The sequence below is a fragment of the Gossypium arboreum genome, chromosome 5 (assembly GCF_025698485.1).
Source record: "Gossypium arboreum isolate Shixiya-1 chromosome 5, ASM2569848v2, whole genome shotgun sequence".
NCBI lineage: Eukaryota > Viridiplantae > Streptophyta > Magnoliopsida > Malvales > Malvaceae > Gossypium > Gossypium arboreum.
This window is the reverse complement of record NC_069074.1, coordinates 61,469,406-61,495,763: the sequence shown is the minus strand read 5'-3', so window position 1 is coordinate 61,495,763 and position 26,358 is coordinate 61,469,406. Positions and strand designations below refer to the sequence as shown.

At 38.0% G+C, this 26,358-nt stretch overlaps 1 protein-coding gene across 1 annotated transcript; it reads right to left on the bottom strand.

Moving 5' to 3' along the window:
- Window positions 1-233: 233 nt before the first annotated feature.
- Window positions 234-6,696, bottom strand: LOC108451328 (uncharacterized). Its single transcript, XM_017749030.1, has 4 exons — window positions 6,463-6,696; window positions 6,053-6,361; window positions 375-445; window positions 234-276 (listed from the first exon to the last, which is right to left on the bottom strand). The coding sequence occupies exons 1-4, from the start codon at window positions 6,694-6,696 to the stop codon at window positions 234-236; spliced, it is 657 nt and encodes a 218-aa protein (XP_017604519.1).
- Between the last annotated feature and the right edge of the window lie 19,662 nt (window positions 6,697-26,358).

Genomic DNA, 26,358 nt, shown 5'->3' with positions numbered 1-26,358 from the left:
CCCATATGCCTGTGTAGACTGCCCGTGTAGGTCCACATGCCCGTATGGCCCACACGCTCAGTTTGGTTTAGCTCGTGCAGCCTACATGGCCACACTTTAGCCACCACACAACCGTATGCTGCGCACGGCCATGTCTTCGTCGACCACATGAGCAACCACAAGCTCGTGTGGCGTCGACAGTGGGGTTTTTCGACCTTCACCGAATCTCATTTTTTTGCGTTTCGAGTACACACCTATACTGTTTCGTAGCGAAGATACTCCCGAGCCTCTTGAAACCTAAAATTGATCAATTAACCCCCAATTAATTGCTTAAAAACAACATTAAAACAAACCACACCGTAATGGACAACCTGTAAAATGACTAAAACCCTTACCTTAGAATGTTTAACAACGTTTCTGCACAATCAAAGGTCCAATTGGGAACCTCCAGCCCCTTGACCTTCTCCTAAACATAAAACGAACCCCAATTAACTGAAGATTCATTAGCCAAAACAAAAATCAAACTTATCAAACTTACCGATAACGCTTAAGAACACCAATATAATGATTCACAGAACTTGATAACAAGTAGAAGATCAAAAATAAAATCGGCAGCAAGTAAAGAAAGGGAAAACGAAAAGGGGAAAAAAGAAGAGAATGTCAATTTTTTCCTGCTGAGAATTTTAAGAAAAGAAAGATTTTCTCAAATTCCACTATCTACCCTACCATAACCACCCACTATCAAAATTCTAATTTCACTAAAACTCTGTCCCATAACCGAGCAAAAATAAATGCCCACGCTTGCGCAGGGATTCAAACACAGAACCTCCAAACAACACACCAACACCCTTACCACTTGAACCAGCAGACTCATTCTAATATGGTTTTACAAATAACTTAATATAAGCCCACTGGGCAAGTAAAAGGCTTAAATTAAAAAATACCAAAATTTACCAAATGCAAGGCTTGAACTTGGGACCTCTCACACACCCTGTAACACCCCAAACCCGGCCCAGACGTTATGGCCGAATCTGACGTGCCACAATGAAGTTAAACATCCATGTTTCATTTTAGTACTTTAAAAACTGACTTTTGTTAAGCTAACAAAGTGAATGGAAGCTGGGCACCAGTTAGGAATCCGTAACAGAGGAGGTGGGCCATGAAGGCTGCTTAAGTACCAAGCTCTTAGAATGGATCCAATCCTAGACATGCCCACAATTATTGCCACACTTGGTTAAATCGAGTTGTAATTTATTTAAGTTGAAATCTTTGATAAATCGGATAATCGTGGCATGGTGTTATTTTGACAACAATTATCGTTTTGAAAACATGTCCTAAGTCTAGCCCATTTATTAACAAATAGATTAAAGTTATTAAAAATAAAATAATCACAGAAAAGAAAGAAAATCAAGTCAAAATGGCCTTATTACAACCCAAAAGTAAATAATAAATAAAGCAAACTTTATGAAAACCAAACACTTATTCAAAAGCCCAAAGGCGATCACCGTGGCCACTCTGAATCCCCTCCGGCTCCAAGTCCCCAAATCAAGGCTCACCTGCAAGGTTAAGGAAAGGGGGTAAGTTTGGAAACTCAGTGTGCAACAAGCCCCTTTCAGAGCCCAAAACAATATCAGCCTACTGGGCCTAAACCCAAATCCAATCTCAACATATACTGGGCCGAAGCCTTTTCATATCTCATATCACTGGGCCGAAGCCTTTCGTTTAACGGTTATTGGCCCGTAGGCCCATTTCATTATCACGAGTAATGCCAATGAAAGAATAAATGCAAGCCCAATTGAGGAGACTACTCGACCCACCATCCGCTACTCTCCACCCGTACCAACCAACACACCATGTGGGGAATAACTCAACCCACCCAACCAACACACCACTGCCAGCATAGCTACTTTATCATATATCTGGAGGCCTAGCCTCTTTTAATAACTGGGGAAAAGCCCTTTTAGGTAAACTAGGGCATAAGCCCTTTTCAATAAACTGGGGCATAGCCCTTTTGCACTTCCTCCATCCATATAAAAACCCAACCCAATGCATTTATGATTACATCATGTGCATTTCATACATATCATACATATCATGTGCATATCATATCATTCATGTATATCATATCCCACGTATCAAATTTATAATTAAACCCTAGGGGTATAATGGTCATTTTTACCTAGGGGCAAAACAGTCATTTTCATATTATAAAGGTAATTTCATAATTTTACAATATATTAGGGTTTTCCATGTTCATTATTAGTTACTAACAATTCATATGTTTTAAACAGCAATTCTGGCCCATTTTTAGCGAAACCGAGCTATTGGGCCAAAAACCCTTAATGGGCCCTACTTAGCCGATTTTGTCATCTAGGCCCATTTAGCCTATATTCCATAACTTTGTTACCCGTCTTAATGCGCAATTTAACAGGTTTTCATTCTCTACCAATTTTACACAAATGGGCCCGAAAGCCCATTGGGCCTAATTTCAGCCCCTCGAGGCCCAACTTACTGTGATGCCAAAAATCGTGCTCTTACCTGTTCCAATGATCCCGATCATCAACTTAGCGAATTTAACCAACCAATGAGCGTTTGCTTGCCCACAAGTCTCGAAATGCTAGAATTTCAGCATTTCGGCTTTTCGGCATTTATCGTTTTAAGCTATGAAAAAGGGTTCGTTACACACCTATTTTGCGATATTCCTCGACGAGATCTCCTACACGATTTCTCCTATAATCAACCGTTAATAGATCAGCTCACAATAATAGAACCAAATCGAGAACTATCTATTAACAATACTTACACATTCGGCCACCCTCCAAAATGGCCTTAGAATCCATACCTTTGCCGAAGTTGATGACTAGATCTAGTCACTTCGATGAGTCGAGCTAATCCAAGTTGACACTATGCCTTGTTGCTCCTCCACTATACAAACCATAAAAAGATTAAAAGAAGAAGCCAGTAAGGCCTATACCCACATTCGGCCACCTCCCTAAACTATAAGGGTTTCGGCTTTTCTTAACCTCCACAATACCAAATTGATTAAGGCCACGAGCACTTACCAAGGTTCACCTACCCAAACGATTCCAATCCCGTGCTAACTCTGATTCAACGCAGTCCCAGCTCCAAAACACTAGTAGAAATCGCACCACAAGGATCCTAAGAATCGGCCACCAAGTCACCCAAGGGTGCTGTGCTTTTGGCTTTTGGGTCACTGAAGAAAAAGTGGTTATGGACCAAAAAAAAAGGGTGTTGACAAAAGACTTGAAAGGCTTTTGAAATAACAAGAATCAGCTAAAAAGAAAAAAGAACAAGTGTATACCTTTATAGATAAATCGACTTCCCTTGACTCCTTCGGGATTTGGCTTGTTGCTACTCGGTTAGCAATGAAAAGAATGATAGGTTCGACTTTTACTGTGAATGAAAGAGAGGAAGAATGAGAGGAAAAGAGTTTGTGGAAGAAATAATGGAAGAGAAATGAGAGGGATTTGCTTAAGAACAATCGGCACAAGTGAAAAGAAAGAAAAAAGAGAAAAATGCCACCCTAAAACCCCAATAGCCGAATTTGCTCTAAACCTTCCCCTTGACCAGCCACCACTTCTCCCATTTCAAATCTCCTAAAATCTCTCCTAGATACGTTCCCCCTTATCTCTCCATCATCCCTAAAATCTCTCCCCTTATCACTCCTTAATCCATGCACTTGATTAATTCAAACTCCTCCAACAGAGTCCACTTGGGTTCCAACGCCTACCCTTCCTGCACATAAAAATAAATAACCTTATTTGCCAACACAGGAAATCGAACCAGGTCTTCCTCTATGCTCCACACGCCACCTTTTTAGGAGCTTAGTGGCGTCACCCTTGCCACTTTACCAAAGCTCTTTTTGTGATACATTTTACCCACAACTTTACATAAGGTCATCTAGCCAGTACCTCTAACTCTTAAGTCCTAAATTCAAAAATTCTACCAGGTTTTGGCCAACACATGGGCCTTTCATAAGCCCATTTACCTACCCAAATTATGAATTTCACAACCACATACCAATTTTTTTAAAAAACTTTACTAAATTATCGAGAACAACTCTACCCCCTACAAGAAATTTCGACCTCAAAATTTACCTAATTAGAATAGATAAGGATACTGTTAACGCATCGAGACTTTAGGTTCCCACGTGGCATCCTCAGTACTGTGATTCCACCACAGCACCTTGGAAATACGGAAATTTACACATTTTTACATACCCTTTTAAGCTTAAAATCATACAGTTTCGATAAAATTCTTTTCAAAAAATAATTAAGTTTTATAAAATGAATTTTAGTTAATTTTATAATTAATTTTAATGAATTTTGGTTATTTTCAACAAATTTGCACAAAGGGCGAAAAATGGCTCGATAGACACTGCTAGAAGCACAAAACCGAGAAGTAATTTGAAGTATCGAGGCAAACTAAATTTCAGTCTAAGACGGTCCAAAATTATATGTATTAATTCATAATATAATTATTTTAATTTATATCCAATTTAATTTGGGTTAATAAATTATTATTAATTAATTATGAAAAAGTGGTCCAGTTGAACTGAATCGAGTGAACCGAACCGACCAAGAAATGGACAGCCCAAAATTCGTCCTAAGAGCTGACCAAATCAGCTTATTAGCTGATTATTTAAGCTTGAAAAGAGGCCCTTGAAAACTTGTTCAAGTTGCATTCAAACCCTTCCACAATTGGTGGCTTTGTAGATATGCCCCAAGCCAAATTTAGCAAAGTTGAAACCATCAACCTTGCCAGATGTGCGGCCAGCCAAGGGATGGTTCTTTGGCTGCTATTTTTAGCTAATTTTAGCAGCTACCTTCAGCTATAAAACCCCCCTTGGCTAATCATTTAACACACCTCAAGCATTCACATCTTTTCTCTCTTCTCTCCACTTTCTCTCTTCTTTTCCATTCCAAATTCTCTTGCTCTATTGCCAATTTCTCCTCTTGGAAAAGGGGCATTCATCAGCCATTTGGAGCAGCAATTAAGTGTTCATAGCAGCCTTGGTCGATGAGGACAACAGAGAAGGAAGAATTGAGGAAACTACTCAAGCCATGGAAAAATACCAGATTTGATTCTAGTTCCCTATCTCTTTAAATTTTGTTGTTGTTATGATGAACATATCTATGAATATTTATGTTGTTGGAATGGTTAATTTAATAAATTTAGCTTGAATTTAATTCGTTTTAGGTTGATTTCAGTTTGCCTTCTTAAATTGTTAAAATTGTGTTTACGTTGTTATAAGCCTCGGTAAGATGCTTGATTGAGTAAAATCATGACTAAGTTATTCTTGCATTACAATTGTTAGGTAACTAAGGAATTAATTATTTAAACGGATTGAAATTGTAATTAATGGACACAGTACTTAATCAGTGCATGTTTAATCATCTAAGGTAGTTGAGGGTTAAATTAGCAACGGTATCTGACGATACATTTGCCTTGCATAACTTGCAAGATTATTGTGATTAAATTGTTTCAAGGTAAGGATACTTTGTTGCCTCACATAGTCTTTTATGTACTTATTAAATAAAGTTAATTGTTTGAATTAACATAGGGATATGTTTAAAAGATTATTTCGATCTAATAAGTATGTATGTGCAATAACATATTTCCTATTAAGATTTGTTTAATCGGTTCAATTGACATAGGGATATAGTCAAGAAATGAATAGATTTTGGTAGGTGTGTATGTTCATAAGTTAGCAAATTACTGAATTACCGTGAATTTATTCGTAACATTATAAACATGAGTTTAATAATTCTAAATTATGAAGTGTAATTAATCTAACACAATTATGTCATCTTGATTAAAATCGTATTTTGAAATTGTGCATTTGAGATTTATTTATTTAGTTTAGTTAGTTTAAAATCTTAGTTTTTAATCACCCTCTTCAAACAAAATGTTTTTCTTCACCAAAGTGTTTTAAATAGCATTCATAAATAATTCTTTTCATAGTCCCTGTGGGTACGATAACTCGACATTTACTTGTCACTTTATTACTTGTTGCGATTGTGTACACTTGCACATTTTCGTCATTCCACACCTTCACTAGTGGAATGGACTTTTTCCGCAGAACCTTAACATCTCGATCTAGGATCTGAACTAGCTCCTCCTCAAAGGTCAAGTTCAGCCTAACCTCGATCTCCTCAACTGCGACTACATAGGAAGGATCAGAACGGTACTGCCTCAATATCGAGACATGAAACACATCTTGAATATGGTCTAGTTCAGGGGGTAGCTCCAACTGGTAAGCAACTGGTCCCACATATTTCGGAATCCGGTACGGTCCAATAAACCTAGGGCTCAGCTTGCCCTTACGACCGAACCTCAGAACATTCTTCCATGGAGAGACCTTACGAAAAACAAAGTGCCCCACAGAGTACTCAATCTCATGTCTCTTCAAATCCGTGAAGGATTTCTGTCTATTAGAAGCCGTTTTTAGACAATTCGAACCTTATCCTTTGTCTCAGAAACCAGCTCAAGACCCAAAATCTGACGTTCACCCAACTCAGTCCAACACAGTAAAGTACGACAATTACGACCATATAGAGCCTTGTAAGGTGCCATCTGGATGCTAGAGTGGAAGCTATTATTATAGGTGAACTCAGCTAGCAGTAGATAATCCTCCAAACTACCTTGAAAATCAATCACACAGCTCTGAAGCATATCCTCTAGTATCTGAATCATCCTCTTAGATTGACCATCAGTATGAGGATGGAACACAGTACTAAAGTCCAGTCTTAAACCTAGAGCCTCGTGCAATTTCTTTCAGAACCGAGAAGTAAAGTAAGGATCTCTATCAGAAATGATTGAGACCGGAACTCCATGTAGTCTTACTATCTCAAAAAAGTACAACTTCACTAGCTTCTGTAGAGAATAATCAGTTTGAACCAGAATGAAGTGTGCATACTTGGTCAATGGATCCACAATGACCCAGACAGAATCCTTCTTTGTGGGTGTCAAGGGCAACCCACTAACGAAGTCCATAGTCAGTCGTTCCCATTTCCATAAGGGAATTTTGACTGGCTGTAGCAAACCCGAAGGTAACTGATGCTCAGCCTTAAACCGCTGACAAGTCAAACAGTGAGCAACGAAATCGCTAACCTCACGCTTCAATCCCAACCACCAGTATAACTCACGAAGGTCGCTATACATCTTATTACCACCGGGATGCATAGAATAAGGGCTATTATGTGCCTCCCTCAGAATTGTAACACGCCTTACCCATACCCGAGACCAGGAAAAGGTACGAGGCTTTATCAGACACATACTCGGACATTTTCAGAAAATACGGGTTATAAATTTTCGTTCTAATTTAAAACCAATCAGACAACATCTTAGTGTCCCTATTTTGGGCCTACGAGACCCAAAACATATATTGAGTATGGTTCGGGACTAAACCGATGTAACACCCTAAACCTGGCCCAGACATTATGGCCAAGTCTGGTGTGTCACATTGAAGTGTTTTTCGAAAACCATGTTTTCATTGAAAACCCTTCTTGATGTTTAGAAACTTTTACCGTTTAAACTTGTAAACCTTTGTAGTGGCAGAAACATGTTATTTTAAAAATAGTTAAGTATCAAAAAATCAAACCTTCTTTGTTATGGCTTAAAGTGAATGGATACTACGCACCAGGTATGATTCAAAAAAAGAGGAGGTGAGTCAATTAGACTGCTTAAGTACCTAGCTCTTCCATGATCCAATCCTAGACATGCAAACATCCATTGCCACACTTTAAGCTTATTACTTGTCCATGAACAACAAATTAAGTTTAAGTCTATTTAAAATATTTATTTCCTTTGAAAACATTTACGTTGCGGAAGCTTTGCTCGGTTATCGTGATATTTTGAAAATAAGTAACTTTTATAAAACGTGCCCTAGGGCTATCCAATTTTAAGGAATCAATTTAAATGATGTGAATCTTAAGTTGAAAACGATTTAAGTAATTTAAAAACCCAAAATAAAAATAATAGAGCGGTCTTATTACAACTTTAACCAAAATAGAAATAATCAAAAAAAAATGCAAAATTTAAAAGGAAGCTAATTGAAACTTATTTAAAAAAAAACAGAAATTTAATCTTCGTGGCCACTCTGAATCCCGCTCAGCTCCAAGTCCACCAACTAGGGCTCACCTGCAAGGATGGAAGAGAAAGGGGGTGAGTTTGGAAAACTCAGTGTGTATGGAAAACCCATCCAAAGCCCAAGTCAGCTCCAGCCCATTGGGCCTAAGCCCTATTCAGATAACAGTGGGTACTGGGTCGAAACCCTTTTCAGAATACAGTAAATTGGGCCTTAGCCCCTTTTCAGAGAACAGTATGGCCCATAAGCTTATTCTAGAACAGAACAGACATATTCGTGTATGCAAGTCGAACCCAGCCTATAACCAACCGCTACACTCCACATACTAGCCCTACACTCCATGTGGGAATAGCTCAACCCACCCAAATTTCACACTCCACAGCTTGCAAAGATTGTCGTCAGATATCAAGAAGTTGAGGCAAAGCCTCCAAGACGTAGACAAGCCACTTTCAAGATTTCCTCTACCAATAACCCAAATCCCATGCATCGATAATAATCACATGGCATGCAAGAAATAGTAATGATCAAACATGCATTCAGTCAACCTTAACCTTAGGGGTATATCAGTAATTTTGCTCCTAGGGGTAAATCTGTAAATTTTCCACCTATAAAGGTATTTCAGTAATTTTATCAGTTTTAAGGGTTCTCATGAATGTTACGATCCTTACTAGCCCATTTGTCATCGTAGTAATTTATTTATCTCAATTTCACAATTTTAGCCATTGGGCCCTAAAACCCCTAATGGGCCCTATAGTGTCCATTAGCAATTTAAGCCCATTTAACTCAAGTTTTATGACCAGTTTACCGGTTTAAGCAATTTCGATTCTACAGTCTAACAGAACATACTTATTGCCTTTTTTTTATTTCTTTACCCGTATGGGCCCGTAAGCCCATTGGGCCCAGTTTTAGCCTATCAGGGCCCAATTACCGAAGTGCACGAAATTTCACACACGACTAACTTACCACTTTGCGATTTCAGATCTAATTATTTCTAAACGTCTTGTGAGCACTCGCACACTCACAAGCCCACGAAATACAGGAATTTTGGCATTTCGGCTTTTGCCAAATTGAACTATGAGAGGGTGTTCGATACACACCTGATTTACGATATTCCTTGACGAGATCTCCTATGCGATTTCTCCTATAATCAACCGCTTATAGATTAGATCATGCTAATATTTAAACCAAATCGAAAACTATCTATTATCATTGCTTACATATTCGGCCACCATCCATAATGGCCCTAGGGTTCATACCTTTGCCGAAATTGATGACTAGATCTAGATTTAGTCACTCCGATGATCCAAGCTTTTCACACACTCCTCGATCAGCAGCTTTTAATCCTCACTAGCACTAACAAACCAAATAACACCAAAAAAATCCTTTCAGCCTTAGTCGACAGCCACCCTATGTATATAGGGGTTTTTAGCTTTTCTTAAACCACAAGACACGAATGGAAAGAAGGTTCGAATACTTACCAAGAGATCTACTCATTGAAGAACGTTCCAAATACCTTTCTACCCCAGATCCGTTGTGAATCCAACTTAAACGTGCGTAGAAAATAGATCTAAATATTAATTCCCCAATCACTAAAATTGAAGCTTTTCGGCTTTTAGATCTATCCTAGAATATGGCTATTGTGATCTAAAAGAAAAATAGGTGACGATAAGTTCACCATCGAAGAGACAATCAGTAGAGGAAGAAATGTAAGATTAGAGGTTCGGTCTTTTGAAAGATTAAAAGGAAAGGAGATATGGTTTCAACCAAAAGAGTAATCGGCAACCAATATTTGAGAAGAAAAAGTTGTTTTAAATAGAATTTGGCTTCGAGGAAAGAAAATAGAAAAGGAGAGAATTGGCTACCATACTAAAAAAAAATCCCAAACCTCCAAGAAGGATATAACTCATGAAGGCCCCCCAAATTAAAAGCAATCGGCACCTCATGCTTATGCCCGAATGGGTGCTTAAATAGGCACAAAAGTCCTTTTCCAATTTTAATTCCTTCCTTAGCTCCTTAATTCATCGCCAAATTCAAAGTTTGAATTTAATTCAAACTCTCCACTGCTTAGTAGTAGTCCACCACTCAGCCGACTTCTCCTGGTACTGGTAGAGTTTCAATCTCGTACGGCCCTTCCCACGCACGTACAGCAAAAAGAAGCACTCTCTTGCGCATGACGTTGCTCTAACCTGGGACCTCTAGATTGCCCAGCACGCTACTGGCCACTGGGACGCACGTTCGCTTTCAACAATATACCGTCACATTTTATCTTAAAGGTTACCTGCTGATGTCCCGTTCATTTTAAAAATATAAAATTAAAACATACCTACGCCTGGACTCAAACCCATGCCCTTGTGGGACTCTTAGCACCCTACTGCCACAAGCGTCCTTGTAGCATAACTCGATCGCAACTATTCTTAAACCTTACTTTAGTGTGACCTGGCTTCTAAAATAAAAACAAGCCTTTGCGTGCGCCAACCCTTGAACCTAGGCACTATACCACACTCCTAGCGCCTTTACCACTAGACCGAGCTTCCCTTTGTGTTACCTTTTAACCCCAACTATATATAAGGCTTCCCTGCGTCGTTTCTTGATATAAAGAAAAATAAAACACTTTTGCACATGCTGGGAGTCGAACCCCAACTCTCCTTCCCACTACCTGGCACGCTAACCACTGGGCCAGGTACGCTTCTTCATGCCTAATCTTGCCCAATTTATTTTATAAGCCTTATGCCCAGATTCCCTCTATGAGGCAAAAATTAAAACAATTTTTTTTCCTAGAGTTTAAACACCAAAACAACAATATTTTTATAAATATATCTAATAATAAAATTTCAAATATCAATAATACAAGAAGTAATAATAATAATTTTCATAAAATTTTTCAAACATACATACAGAATATTTTTCTAATAATAATAATAATTTTATCTCATAATACTAATTAAAATTTCATAAAATTTAAAATATCCGTAATAATAAATACAATAAAAATTTTCTAGTAGTAATTTAATTCAAATTTTTTCTTAAACGATAATATTTAAAACTTCTTAATTATTCAGGTTTTCTTCTATTCGAATCCCAGACTTAAAGCCCACTCTTCTAGGCCCCAAATTCAGGGTGTTACAACCGAGAACCTACGAAAATTTTAGGAAAATTTTCTAGGTTAAGCCTCACATGCCTATGTGAAGACAATGCACACGCCCGTGTCCCTAACCCGTTTGGAATTAATTGAATTTATTTTCTATTTCGAACCTACAGGGGTTTTCACACAGCCAAGCACACGCCCGTGTCCCTGGTTCGTGTCTTTCACACGGCCTAGACACACTCGTGTGGTCACCCATGTCTAAAAACCCAGTCATTCTGTTTATGACGTCAGCATGTATTTAAAGGCACACGGCCAAGACACATGCCCATGTGCTAGGCCGTGCCCTCCACACGGTTGAGACACACGACCGTGTCTCTTCTCGTGTTTTTACTACCATGCATTCTGACTAAAGAAATTTTAGGTGCAGGGGACACACGGCCTAGACACACGCCCATGTGTGTGACAGCCCTAAATTGACCCTAGTAGGAAAGTGGTTTCGGGACCACGAAACCAAGTCTTATAAATAATTAAAGGTTATATTCTGTGTCTATGATGTGCGTAAATGCTTGTGTGATAGTTCCATACTTTAATTTGGTCAGTGTATGTGAAATTTATTAGTAGGGACTTATGTGAGACAATTTAGAAATATGCTAGGCAAGTGCTAAAGTGGCCTATTAATATACGTGGGAAAGTGCTTGTCCTTGCATGTCAAATTAGCCAAACTATAGGTAGTGGCCGGCCATGCTACAAATTATATAATCAAGTGTGAATTTTATATTAACTTTAATTAGCTAGGTGCCATGTTAGTATGGAGGATGTAATAAAATAAAGAAATGATAACTAAAGGAAGGGATGGGTGAAAGAAAAAAAAAAGAAAGAGGTCATCATCCATGTTTCTTCCTAGCCGATTCTAAAGAAAAAAGAAAGAGAGAACAAGAGCATTCGGTGATGAAAACAAGTTGTGTTCTTTGGTTATTCTTGGCCGAATTGAAAGGAGGAAGAAAGGAGTGAAGCAATCGGTCATCTTAGGTCAATATTAAGGTAAGGAAGTTGATACTAGTTCTTGAAATCCTAGTTGATATTGAGTGAGATATCAAGTTATTGTTGGTAACCCATGTTGAAATTGTGATTTTGGAATAAGTAAGGTTTTCGGCTATGGAGATTAATAAGGGTGATGGTTGTGTTTCATGCTAAATCTAGATGAACAATGGTAGTTTGCTTACATCTTGATATTTATGAGTTCCTTTCTTGGTTCTACCTTAGATCCATAAGTATGATTTATGCTTGTTATGTTACTCATGGTTAAAATGATTCGACTATGGTTCATGTAAAAATAAAATATACATGTGAATTTGGTTATTATATTTGGTTAATGATTTATTCTTGTGAAGTATAAATTTGTAACATGAATTGAGTTGGAAGTTATTACAATGTACTTGTGCATTCGGGTATATGATGAAAATATATGAGGTGGTTATAATCAACTTTGTGATTCGGCTCTTGCACATATATATATATATTTGCACATGATGTATTGGTATGACGTATATATTATCTCAAGGTATATATTTATATATGATGGTGTTTCAGTTATGGAGAAAATGATGGATGCGTATTGAGTTATAATATGTAATGCATTAGTTAGTAAAATGTATGCCATTTATATGTGGTATTAAGTATATAATTGGCCACAACATAGACATGCATATTCGGCCACATGAGATGGATTGGTGTTGCATGTATTCGGTTAGAGGCAAGCATATTGATGCTTTTATCTTGGCTTAGATAATCGGCTAAAAGAGAGTGTGGGCTAATATGTTGAGTTTGATTCATGATTTCATATATATGTGACTCTAATGTCTAATGTATATATGGGTTAAGTACCTTGAGTTTCTCTTTTTGATGTTCAAATGATTAAATCAATTTATTTGTTAAATTAAGCTCAAGAGCAAAGGGAACTAAATCCGATAAAGGGAAGGAAAAGTGATCGAATAGCCGTCGAAATCGTTCGACAACATCTGAGGTAAGTCTTTGAGTAATGGAGCTTAGATTATGATTCGATTAGATCATGTTTTAAGTAAATCAAAATCATGCTCTTGTATGTAGCTATTGAGCCGAAATGATAATGCTTGATAAGTGACTTGTGTTTGAATTCTAGTTATGAAATTGAAATAGAGATGTGTCATGATTTATTGATATGTGCATAGATATTCGGATGATAACCGGGCTAAGTCCCGAAGGCATTTGTGCTAGTGACTAATTCCGGGCTAAGCCCGAAGGCAATTGTGCGAGTTATTATATCTGGGCTAAGTCCCGAAGGCATTCGTGCGAGTTATTATCCGGGCTAAGTCCCGAAGGCATTTGTGCGAGTTATTATAACCGGGCTATGTCCCGAAGGCATTCGAGCGAGTAGCTATATCCGGTTAAATTCTGAAGGTACTTGATTTGGGGAATGAGCGATCTTGCTGTAATAATTTCGATTAATACGCTCGTAAAATCCCAACAATGAGGTATGTTTCGTATGTACATTGGAATAGTTGCTTCCTTTTGAATATTATTCGCCATCGATTAATGAGCTTAGGTCTTTGGTTAAGTTGATCCCTTATGTATGAATATAAGGGTTGGAAATGTAAGTAGGACTGATTTTTGAAAATATGTGTATATGAAATTATCCGTTAGTTATATGAATGCTATACTTGATTGTGTCTAATTTTATTGCTCAAAACTTACTAAGCATTAAATGCTTACTCGTCCTTTGAATCTCTATTTTATAGATTTTAGTTCGTCAGCTATCGGACTCGGGATTGTCGAAGTCGAAGTCGTCCACACTATCAAAGCCCCTTTTGGTACACTTTTGGTTGAACTTTGAAATGGCATGTATAGGACTACCCTTTTTGTTGTGGGTCATGTACCCTTTGGTTTTGTATAAATTTGGATAGCCATGCGAAAATGGCTTATATACACTTTGAGCGTAGTATTATAATCGTTTTGTATGTTGTTCATTAAGAGGTATGGAAATGTTTGGAAACGATTTGCCATTGGAATGGTTAATCATGATCATATTTTGTGCTATATATGCTAAAAGGGCTAGTTGAATCATGGAAACTATGAAATAGGTAAAGTCTACCTTAAAGGCGATCTTGACAGCAGCAGTGATGTAAATTTGAAAATCACTAAAATAGTAGGAATGGAATTAAATAGTGAATAAATTATGTAATCGGACCTTGATGAATCTACTTTCATATGGAAGAAACGAAACGATCATATGAGTCTTATGTTAAGAGAAATTTAAGTTTTCGTGAAACAGGGCCAGAACGGTTTCTGGATCCCCTTTTCCGACTTTGGAAATTTATTATAAATTAACCAGAGATAATTAGAAGTCATTCCATATATGTATAGATTCCTTTTCGAGTCTAGTTTCTATAGAAACAAACGGCATAAGTATTGAAGCCCTGTACAAGGAGATATATAAGTCGTAATGCATGAAGGTCAGAGTAGTCGAACCCTGAATCAGGGAGACTTTAACTAATAAACTGTACTAATTGGCTTGACCAAAAATTCTAGAAAAAAATTTGTAGATGGATATTTGAGTCTAGTTTTAGGAAAAATTTATGAAACTGGTTTTTGAGTTTTGAAACTCAAGATATGATTTTTAAAGCGACAAAGGACGCAGCTTAACCAAATTTTGTCTCGAAATTTTTAAATGGACTGTGAAAATAAGTGAATTTAGTCTGTGAACCACTCGTGTCCGACTCCGGTAACGGTCTTGGGTACGGGGTGTTACAATTAAATTGGTATCAGAGCTACGGTTTAGTCGATTCTAGGACTACCGTAATATGTTTGGGTCTAGCTATACATGCCATTATCTGATTATTGATAGTGTGGTGATTTTTGACAATTGAAAATGTGTTTATTATAGTAATGGATCCCGATCCCAACCGAAGCGGTGGTGATGATCTTGAGAGTAGCGCTGCTCCCGACAAGGGACAAAGACCATGGACTCTCAACCTATTGCTAGTAATCCGAATGATGAGGCTAGACAAGCTTTTTATAGCGTGATGAATGATTGGTTTAACCAATACATTCGAACAAATACGGCTGTTCCACAACCCCCATTCCCGACTAATACAACCCTTGCACCTGCAATGCCTCCGGTCACTGACCAAATAAGGTCAAATAAGCCCCAGCTGATGATGAATCCGAAAATACGGACTCTCAATTTAAAGCTACGGACAGCGACGACGCCGAGCAAGCTGAATTTTTGTTGGACAACACTATCCGGGTACTCGATGAGCTATCTTGCACACCCAATGAGTGCCTAAAGTGTAATATCTCCTTGCTACTTGATTCTGCCTACTATTGGTGGAATACGTTGACTTCTGTTGTGCCCAGAGAGCAAGTAACTTGGGAGTTTTTCCAAACCGAGTTTCGGAAAAAGTATATCAGTCAGAGATTCATGGATCAAAAATGGAAGGAATTTCTTGAACTTAAACAAGGTTCCATGTCGATTACCGACTATGAACGAAAATTTGTGAGGCTTAGCCGGTACGCACGAGAATGCATTCCTTCAGAAGCCGTGATGTGTAAACATTTTGAGGATGGATTGAACGATGATATAAAGCTGTATGTTGGCATTTTAGAAATCTGAGAATTTGTGGTACTTGTCGAGCGAGCTTGCAAAGCCGAGGAGCTCAGTAAGGAGAAAAGGAAAGCTGATGTGGGAGCAAAGGAGTTTCGTAAGAAATCTTCGGGAAAGCCCTTTCAACAGTCATCGAAGAAATTTAGAGATGACCTAGGCCGATCAAGAGACACTTCGGGCTTTTCTAGACGAGATCGTGATCGACCCCCGCACGAGTCACTTCGGTCGCCAGTGTTGGAAATGATCGTCGAGACAGAACAGAGTGCCAATATTGTGGTAAATGGCATTCGGGGAGTTGTAGATTCCATGACCGATCCTGTTACAAGTGCGGATCAGTTGACCACTTTATTAAAGATTGCCCGAGGTTGTCCGAATGAATGTAAACCGAGTGGGAAACCGGGTGCTACTTTGCGCCGAGGTAGACCATCTAGAAACACGGAAATCCTAGTGGTGGTCGAGAGGATCTAGAGATGCCACAACCAGATCTCGAGGCTCGTGCTCTGCTAGAGCTTATGCTATCGCCAGACGCGAGGATGCTTCCTCGCCGATGTTATTACCGTACTTTTACTCTCTTTGATACTAATGTGATTGCTTTGATTGACCTCGGTTCTACTCATTCTTATATATGTGAAACCTTAGCATCCAAGAAGACTTTACCTATTGAGTCTCATCGAGTTCGTAATTCGGTGTCAAATCCCTTGGGTCGTTACGTGCTTGTCGACAAAGTGTGTAAGAAATGTCCCTAGTAATTCGAGGTTCCTATTTTCTGGCGGACTTGATGCTTTTGCCGTTTGATGAATTTGATGTTATTCTCGGTTTGGATTGGTTGACTGTGCATGATGCGGTTGTGAATTGCAAAAGCAAGACTATTGATTTAAGGTGCGCAAATAACGAGATAATCCGAGTTGAGTCTACGGACTTAAAGGGGTTGCCAGCTGTAATGTCATCAATGTTGGCTCAGAAATATGTAAGAAAGGGGTGTGAAGCATACCTTGCGTATGTACTTGATGACAAAGAGTTAGAAAAGAAACCCAAATCTGTGCCGGTGGTTTGTGAATACCCAGATGTTTTTCCCGAAGAATTACCGGGTTTACCACCTGTTTGGGAGGTAGAGTTTGGTTTTGAGCTTGTACCCGGGACTACGCCGATTTCGATAGCTCCGTATCGTATGGCACCAACCAAGTTAAAAGAATTGAAAGCTCAGTTGCAAGAATTGACGGATAGAGGTTTCGCTCGACCAAGTTTCTAACCTTGGGGTGCACCAGTATTGTTTGTGAAAAAGAAGGACGGAACCATGAGCTTGTGCATCGACTATCGTTAGCTGAATAAAGTGACAATAAAGAATAAATATCCGTTACCGCGTATTGATGATTTGTTTGATCAACTAAAGGGAGCCTCAGTGTTTTCAAAGATAGATTTGAGATCGGGTTATTATCAGTTGCGAATTCGAGATTCGAATATACCCAAAACTACTTCCAGAACGAGATACGGCCACTACGAGTTCTTAGTGATGCCGTTTGGGCTTACTAATGCCCCTGCGGTATTTATGGATTTGATGAATCGGATCTTCAGACAGTATTTGGACCGGTTCGTAGTTGTGTTTATTGATGACATCTTGGTCTATTCAAGAGATGAGACCGAACATGCTGAGCACCTTAGATTAGTGTTGCAAATTTTACGGGATAAGCAGTTATATGCTAAGTTCAGTAAGTGTGAGTTCTGGTTAAGAGAGGTTAGCTTCTTGGGTCATGTGGTATCCGTGATCGGTATTCGAGTTGACCCGAGCAAAATTTCAGCCATACTTAGCTGGAAGCCTCCGAGAAATATTACGAGGTTCGAGCTTTTTGGGACTTGCTTACTTACCGACGGTTTGTAAAAGCTTCCTCGATGATAGCCACACCAATGACGGCTACTTCAAAAGATGATAAGTTCGAATGGACGGAAAAATGTCGAAAAGTTTTGATCAACTGAAAACTTATTTGATGAAGCTCAATTCTAGTGCAGCCGAATCGTGCAAAGAGTTTGTCATTTATAGTGATGCCTCCCTACTTGGGTTGGGTTGCGTATTGATGCAAGAAGGTCGAGTTGTGGCCTATGCGTCGAGACAATTAAAGCCACATGAGAAAAATTATCCGACCCATGATCTCGAATTAGCTGCCATCGTATTCGCTTTGAAAATATGGCGACATTACTTATTTGGTGAGAAGTGCCATGTATTTTCGGATCACAAAAGTCTCAAATATTTGATGACCCAAAGAGACTTCAATCTGCGACAAAGACGTTGGCTCGAGTTGTTAAAAGATTATGAGCTTGTCATTGACTATCACCCTGGAAAGGCCAATGTGGTTGCGGATGCCTTAAGTCGTAAATCACTGTTTGCTTTACGAGCGATGAATGTACACTTGTCTGTTCTATCCGACAATGTGTTAGTGGTGGAATTAAAGGCCAAACCATTGTTGATTCATCAAATTCGTGAAGCTCAGAAAGTCGATGATGAATTGGCTGCAAAACAGGCTGAATGTGTTCCGAATATGGAATCAGAGTTTCAAATTGATGATGACAATTGTTTGAGGTTTAGAAGTCGGTTGTGTGTTCGAAGAAATTCAGAACTCATTTCGATGATTCTGAACGAAGCTCTTTGTAGCCGAATGTCAATTCACCCGGCAAGTACGAAAATGTACAACGATCTGAGACGTCAGTTTTGGTGGCATGGTATGAAACGAGACATTTCCAATTTTGTTTCGAAGTGTTTAATATGTCAGCAAGTGAAGGCGGAACATCAAGTGCCTACGGGTTTACTTCAGCCGATCATGATACCTGAATGGAAATGGGATAGAGTCACGATGGATTTTGTGTCTGGGTTGCCATTGTCGACAAGTAAGAAAGATGCGATTTGGGTTGTTGTTGATAGACTGACTAAGTCGGCTCATTTTATCCCCGTACGTACGGATTTTTCATTGGGTAAACTAGCTGAATTGTATGTTTCTCAGATTGTGAGATTACACGGGGTACCGATTTCTATTGTGTCGGATAGAGATCCGATATTCACCTCGCGATTTTGGAAGAAATTGCAAGAAGCTTTGGGTACCAAGCTGCATTTTAGCACCGCTTTTCATCCACAAACCGATGGTCAATCCGAGCGGATAATTCAGATACTTGAGGATATGTTGAGATGTTGCATCCTCGAGTTTAGTGGTTCATGGGAGCGGTATTTACCTTTTATTGAATTCGCTTACAACAATAGTTTTCAATCAAGTATTAAGATGGCACCTTACAAGGCTTTGTACGAGCGTAAATGCCGTACGCCATTGTTTTGAACCGAGCTCAGTGAAAGCAAAATTTTCGGAGTGGATTTGATTAAAGATGCTGAATGTAAAGTAAAAATAATTCGTGAAAGTCCAAGGCGACATCGATCGTCGAAGTCGTATGTGGATTTAAAACGGAGAAATATTGAGTATCAGGTGGGAGACAAAGTGTTTCTTAAGGTTTCACCATGGAAAAAGATACTCAGATTTGGCCGTAAGGGCAAACTAAGTCCGAGGTTCATAGGGCCGTATGAAATATCCGAACGAGTTGGTCCGGTGGCATATAGATTGATGTTACCCCCTGATCTTGAGAAGATTCACGACGTCTTTCATGTTTCGATGCTTCGACGTTATAGATCTGATCCATCACACGTAATTAATCCATCAGAGGTTGAAATTCAATCCGATATGAGTTATGAAGAAGAACCGATTCGTATCCTAGCTCGTGAAGTGAAAGAGTTGTGAAACAAAAGGGTTTTGTTAGTAAAAGTGTTATGGCTCAAACACGGGATGGAAGAAGCTACTTGGGAACCCGAGAACTCTATGAAAGAGCGATACCCAAACCTATTTACCGGTAAGATTTTCGGGGACGAAAATTTCTTAAGTGGGGGAGAGTTGTGACAGCCCTAAATTGACCCTAGTCGGAAAGTGGTTTCGAGACCACGAAACCGAGTCTTATAAATAATTAAAGGTTATATTCTGTGTTTATGATGTGCGTAAATGCTTGTGTGATAGTTCCATAATTTAATTTGGTCAGTGTATGTGAAATTTATTAGTAGGGACTTATGTGAGACAATTTAGAAATATGCTAGGCAAGTGCTAAAGTGGCCTATTAATATATGTGGGAAAGTGCTTGTCCTTGCATGTCAAATTAGCCAACCTATAGGTAGTGGACGGCCATGCTACAAATTATATAATCAAGTGTGAATTTTATATTAACTTTAGTTAGCTAGGTGCCATGTTAGTATGGAGGATGTAATAAAATAAAGAAATGATAACTAAAGGAAGGGATGGGTGAAAGAAAAAAAAAAGAAAGAGGTCATCATCCATGTTTCTTCCTAGCCGATTCTAAAGAAAAAAAAAAGAGAGAACAAGAGCATTCGGTGATGAAAACAAGTTGTGTTCTTTGGTTATTCTTGGCCGAATTGAAAGGAGGAAGAAAGGAGTGAAGCAATCGGTCATCTTAGGTCAATCTTAAGGTAAGGAAGTTGATACTAGTTCTTGAAATCCTAGTTGATATTGAGTGAAATATCAAGTTTTTGTTGGTAACACATGTTGAAATTGTGATTTTGGAATAAGTAAGGTTTTCGGCTATGGAGATTAATAAGGGTGATGGTTGTGTTTCATGCTAAATCTAGATGAACAATGGTAGTTTGCTTACATCTTGATATTTATGAGTTCCTTTCTTGGTTCTACCTTAGATCCATAAGTATGATTTATGCTTGTTATGTTACTCATGGTTAAAATGATTCGGCTATGGTTCATGTAAAAATAAATTATACATGTGAATTTGGTTATTATATTTGGTTAATGATTTATTCTTGTGAAGTATAAATTTGTAACATGAATTGAGTTGGAAGTTATTACAATGTACTTGTGCATTCGGGTATATGATGAAAATATATGAGGTGGTTATAATCAACTTTGTGATTCGACTCTTGCACATATATATATATATATTTGCACATGATGTATTGGTATGACGTATATATTATTTCAAGGTATATATTTATATATGATGGTGTTTCAGTTATGGAGAAAATGATGGATGCGTATTGAGTTATAATATGTAATGCATTAGTTAGTAAAATGTATGCCATTTATATGTGGTATTAAGTATATAATTGGCCTCAACATAGACATGCATATTCGGCCACATGAGATGGATTGGTGTTGCATGTATTCGGTTAGAGGCAAGCATATTGATGCTTTTATCTTGGCTTAGATAATCGGCTAAAAGAGAGTGTGGGCTAATATGTTGAGTTTGATTCATGATTTCATATATATGTGACTCTAATGTCTAATGTATATATGGGTTAAGTACCTTGAGTTTCTCTTTTTGATGTTCAAATGATTAAATCAATTTATTTGTTAAATTAAGCTCAAGCGCAAAGGGGAACTAAATCCGATAAAGGGAAGGAAAAAGTGATCGAATAGCCGTCGAAATCGTTCGACAACATCCGAGGTAAGTCTTTGAGTAATGGAGCTTAGATTATGATTCGATTAGATCATGTTTTAAGTAAATCAAAATCATGCTCTTGTATGTAGCTATTGAGCCGAAATGATAATGCTTGATAAGTGACTTGTGTTTGAATTCTAGTTATGAAATTGAAATAGAGATGTGTCATGATTTATTGATATGTGCATAGATATTCGGATGATAACCGGGCTAAGTCCTGAAGGCATTTGTGCTAGTGACTAATTCCGGGCTAAGCCCGAAGGCAATTGTGATAGTTATTATATCCGGGCTAAGTCCCGAAGGCATTCGTGCGAGTTACTAATACCGGGCTATGTCCCGAAGGCATTCGAGTGAGTAGCTATATCCAGTTAAATTCCGAAGGTACTTGATTTGGGGAATGAGCGATCTTGCTGTAATAATTTCGATTAATACGCTCGTAAAATCCCAACAATGAGGTATGTTTCGTATGTGCATTGGAATAGTTGCTTCCTTTTGAATATTATTCGCTCAGTCGATTAATGAGCTTCCGGTCTTTGGTTAAGTTGATCCCTTATGTATGAATATAAGGGTTGGAAATGTGAAGTAGGACTGATTTTTGAAAATATGTGTATATGAAATTATCCGTTTAGTTATATGAATGCTATACTTCAGTTGTGTTTAATTTTATTGCTCAAAACTTACTAAGCATTAAATGCTTACTCCGTCCTTTGAATCTCTGTTTTATAGATTTTAGTTCGTCAGCTATCGGACTCAGGATTGTCGAAGTCGAAGTCGTCCACACTATCAAAGCCCCTTTTGGTACACTTTTGGTTGAACTTTGAAATGGCATGTATAGGACTACCCTTTTTGTTGTGGGTCATGTACCCTTTGGTTTTGTATAAATTTGGATAGCCATACGAAAATGGCTTATATACACTTTGAGCGTAGTATTATAATCGTTTTGTATGTTGTTCATTAAGAGGTATGGAAATGTTTGGAAACGATTTGCCATTGGAATGGTTAATCATGATCATATTTTGTGCTATATATGCTAAAAGGGCTAGTTGAATCATGGAAACTATGAAATAGGTAAAGTCTACCTTAAAGGCGAATCTTGACAATAGCGATGATGTAAATTTGAAAATCACTAAAAATAGTAGGAATGGAATTAAATAGTGAATAAATTATGTAATCGGACCTTGATGAATCTACTTTCATATGGAAGAAACGAAACGATCATATGAGTCGTATGTTAAGAGAAATTTAAGTTTTCGTGAAACAGGGCCAGAACGGTTTCTAGATCCCCTGTTCCGATTTTGGAAATTTATTATAAATTAACCAGAGATAATTAGAAGTCATTCCATATATTTATAGATTCCTTTTCGAGTCTAGTTTCTATAGAAACAAACGGCATAAGTATTGAAGCCCTGTAAAAGGAGATATCTAAGTCGTAATGCATGAAGGTCAGAGTAGTCGAACCCTGAATCAGGGGAGACTTTAACTAATAAACTGTACTAATTGGCTTGACCAAAAATTCTAGAAAAAAATTTGTAGATGGATATATGAGTCTAGTTTCAAGAAAAATTTACGAAACTGGTTTTTGAGTTTTGAAACTCAAGATATGATTTTTAAGGCGACAGTGACATAGTTAACCAGCTTGTCTGGAAATTTTTAAATGGACTGTGAAAATAAGTGAATTTAGTCTGTGAATCCCTCGTGTCCGACTCCGGTAACGGTCTCGGGTACGGGGTGTTGCAATGTGTCTACCCATGTGGACCCTTTTTAGGCTATAATTTCAAGCCAATGGTCACCCTCATCATTTCCTCACATATAAGAACCCTAAATACAATTAACATGACCCAAATGTACTCAATTATTCTCTTTTTATAATAAGGATTTCCGTCCCTTTGAAACATATTTAGGCTTAGCTCATTATTACAATTCATTGCCAATTATGGCCTATCCATTTCCAAATGTTTTGACCACATTACGAATGCCTATTTATGAAATACCATATTTAATCATTACAAGAACATTTCTAACATAAACATGCATGGTTGGTAGGTCATAACCTATAACGAAATGAGCCATGTCTTATGGCCATATATTAAAAGAATAAGTTTAACATTTAATCCTTTACATTGGCCAACCAATGACATATAACACCAAGTAACCACAAACCTATACATGCCATTGTAACAAATTAGAAGTATCTATATACCAAAACAGGACAAATAGATAGTGTTGACAATGCTCCAACCGTCTTCTAATCTCTACGAGTCCTCGAGCTCTGTAAGATAGAGAAAATAGAGGGGTAAGCATTTACATGCTTAGTAAGCCTGAATAACTTACTGATTAATTAGCATACAACCATGTTAGACAACCAATCCAATAAATAGAGGATATCCTCTTATTACACGAACTCAAACATCAAGTTAGTCCCACAATAATTCATCATGTAATTTGTCTTAGATGAGCTCATCATCCAATATTTTCACTTCTATACCTCATGTTAATCCCGTTGAGTACCTCAGAAATCTTGATGGATTATCCATTTTTCGTCAAGTCATAAGAGTGATTTTCTCAAGTATGCACTCCTGCGAACCTCACATCTTACGGTGGGATTACTGGTCCAGGCTAAATCCCCCGTAAGCCATGGTTTATCCATCGATTTCCCTTTTAACTTCAACTGGGACATTTATCATCTTTTCATTATTATTATTAACACATTTCATGGATTTTCATATCATCATTATATACAACTATCACACACTCATAAAACATGAATTTAGGCATATTATGGGTTTACCTTAAGTTATTCGAACTTACCTAATATTTGTGCCAGTTTTCGCATTTCGGTTATTCTGAAACCTTTCATTTTCCTCGATCGACCTCTGGAATTTGTTCCTCGGGGTCTATAACAATAAAAATGAATTATTAATATCTCACATTATTCTTTTCGAGCCTAAATTTCACCCTCAGATAAAATGACCATTTTGCCCCTAACCTTTCACATTATTTACGATTTAATCCTTAGGCTCGTAAAATGATATACATGCAATTCCTTGGTTACCCAAGCCTAGCCGAATGCATTATAAACTCATAGTAGCCCACATTTTTCTCTACTTCACATTTCTACCACATATTTTGTACCTTTTGTAAAAAGGTCCCTTTAGGGCTTTTCATGAAAATCACTTAGGAAAAGATGTTTAACACACATCTAACTTTCATATTCTCCCGTAAAACATCAAAGAACAAACATGTCACACATGGGTCACTTCGCATACATGAACCCTAGCTTAAAATATAGGTAGAAATGGAGAGAACATGTTACAAGGATCTCAAAAATACAAAGAACATTAAAAACGGGGCTAGGAGTCACTTACTATTGAGCTTGAAATTGTTGAAAACCCTAGCTATGGAGGGCTTGAGAATTTCGGCTGGTACAAGGGAGAAGATGGCTGATTTTTGCCTTCATTTTCCATATTTATTGATTTTATTACCAAATGACCAAAATGCCCCTCCTTACTAAACTTCCAAAACTTTTCATGCACGTCCATTTTTGTCCAAAAACTTGGAAATTAGGCAAATTGCTCTTTAAGACCTTCTAATTAATAATCTAAAGAAATTTTATGCAAATTTCTTCTAGAATCCAAGTTTTGCAATTTATTCAATTTGGTCCTTATTTTCCAATTGGACACCTTACTCATAGAATTTCTTCATGAAACTTTAACACATGTATATTTTCATATTCTAGGCCTCATAATAATCATAAAACAAATATTTCAACATCGAATTTGTGGTCTCGAAACTACAGTTCTGACTATGCCCTATTTCGGGATGTTACAAGAATAGACTACCTCAGATCCTTATCGTTTGGTACACAAATCTGACCATGGAAATAGAGTACCCCATCACTATTCTATCCAAAATATGAAGTGTTGCCACTCTTAACCTGACGAAACCGTAAACCCAATGACTCATTCCCCAACTATTTATCTCGAATTTGGTCAATCCAAGTCAACTTAACCTGCAACTCTGCTAACAAACTTCTATCGTCAAACAGGCTAAAGCGAGCAAACATCACCCTCAAATCAGACATCGCTCTTCTGCTTAGGGCGTTAACCACCACATTGGCCTTACTAGGATGATACTCAATGGTGCAATCATAATCCTTAAGTAGTTCAATCCATCGACACTATCTAAAGTTCAACTCCTTCTGAGTAAGGAGATACTTGAGACTCTTGTGATCGGTGTAGATGATGCACCTCTCACCATACAGATAATGTCTCCAGATTTTCAACACAAAGACCACTGCAGCCAACTCAATATCATGTATCAGATATTTCCCCTTGTGTGTCTTAAGCTGACGGGACGCATAAGCCACAACCTTACCATCTTGCATTAGAACGCAACCCAAACCAATGTGTGACGCATCACTGTACACAACAAACTCCTTGCCAGATTCAGGGTGTATTAGAACAAGAGCCTAAGTCAGAATAGACTTGAGCTTCTCAAAGCTTTCTTGCTGTGCATCAGTCCAGACAAAAGGGATACCCTTACATAGAAGCTTAGTAAGAGGAGCCGCAATCAGAGAAAACCCCTCAACAAAATGTCGATAATAACCCGCTAGACCCAGAAAACTATAGATTTTAGATACATTTTTAGGCTGTTTCCAATCCAGCACAGCTTCAATCTTTTAAGGATCCTCACAAATCCCCTCAACAGAAGCCACATGCCCCAGAAAAATTACTTCACAAAGCTAGAACTCACACTTGCTTAACTTAGCGTAAAGTTGCTTCTCACATAGAATCTGAAGCACTACTCTAAGACACTCGTCATGCTCATCCTCAGTCTTAGAGTATAGCAGAATGTCATCGATAAAGACCACGACAAACTAATATAGATAGGGCTGAAACACTCGGTTCATCAGGTCCATACATGCAGTTGGTGCATTCATCAACTCAAAAGTCATAACTAGGAACTCATAATGTCTATAACGAGTCCTAAACGCTGTCTTATACACATCCACCTCCTTAACCCTCAATTGATGATACCCCAAACGGAGATTGATCTTAAAGA

Excerpts from the sequence above, each read along its gene's own strand:
- LOC108451328 (XM_017749030.1), bottom strand. The coding sequence starts at position 6,696 with ATGATTCAGATACTAGAGGATATGCTTCAGAGCTGTGTGATTGATTTT. Across the intron at positions 446-6,052 it reads AGTCCATTCCACTAGTGAAG|GAGAAGGTCAAGGGGCTGGA; the intron begins GTGTGGAATGAC and ends TTTTATGTTTAG. Across the intron at positions 277-374 it reads ACGTTGTTAAACATTCTAAG|GTTTCAAGAGGCTCGGGAGT; the intron begins GTAAGGGTTTTA and ends GATCAATTTTAG.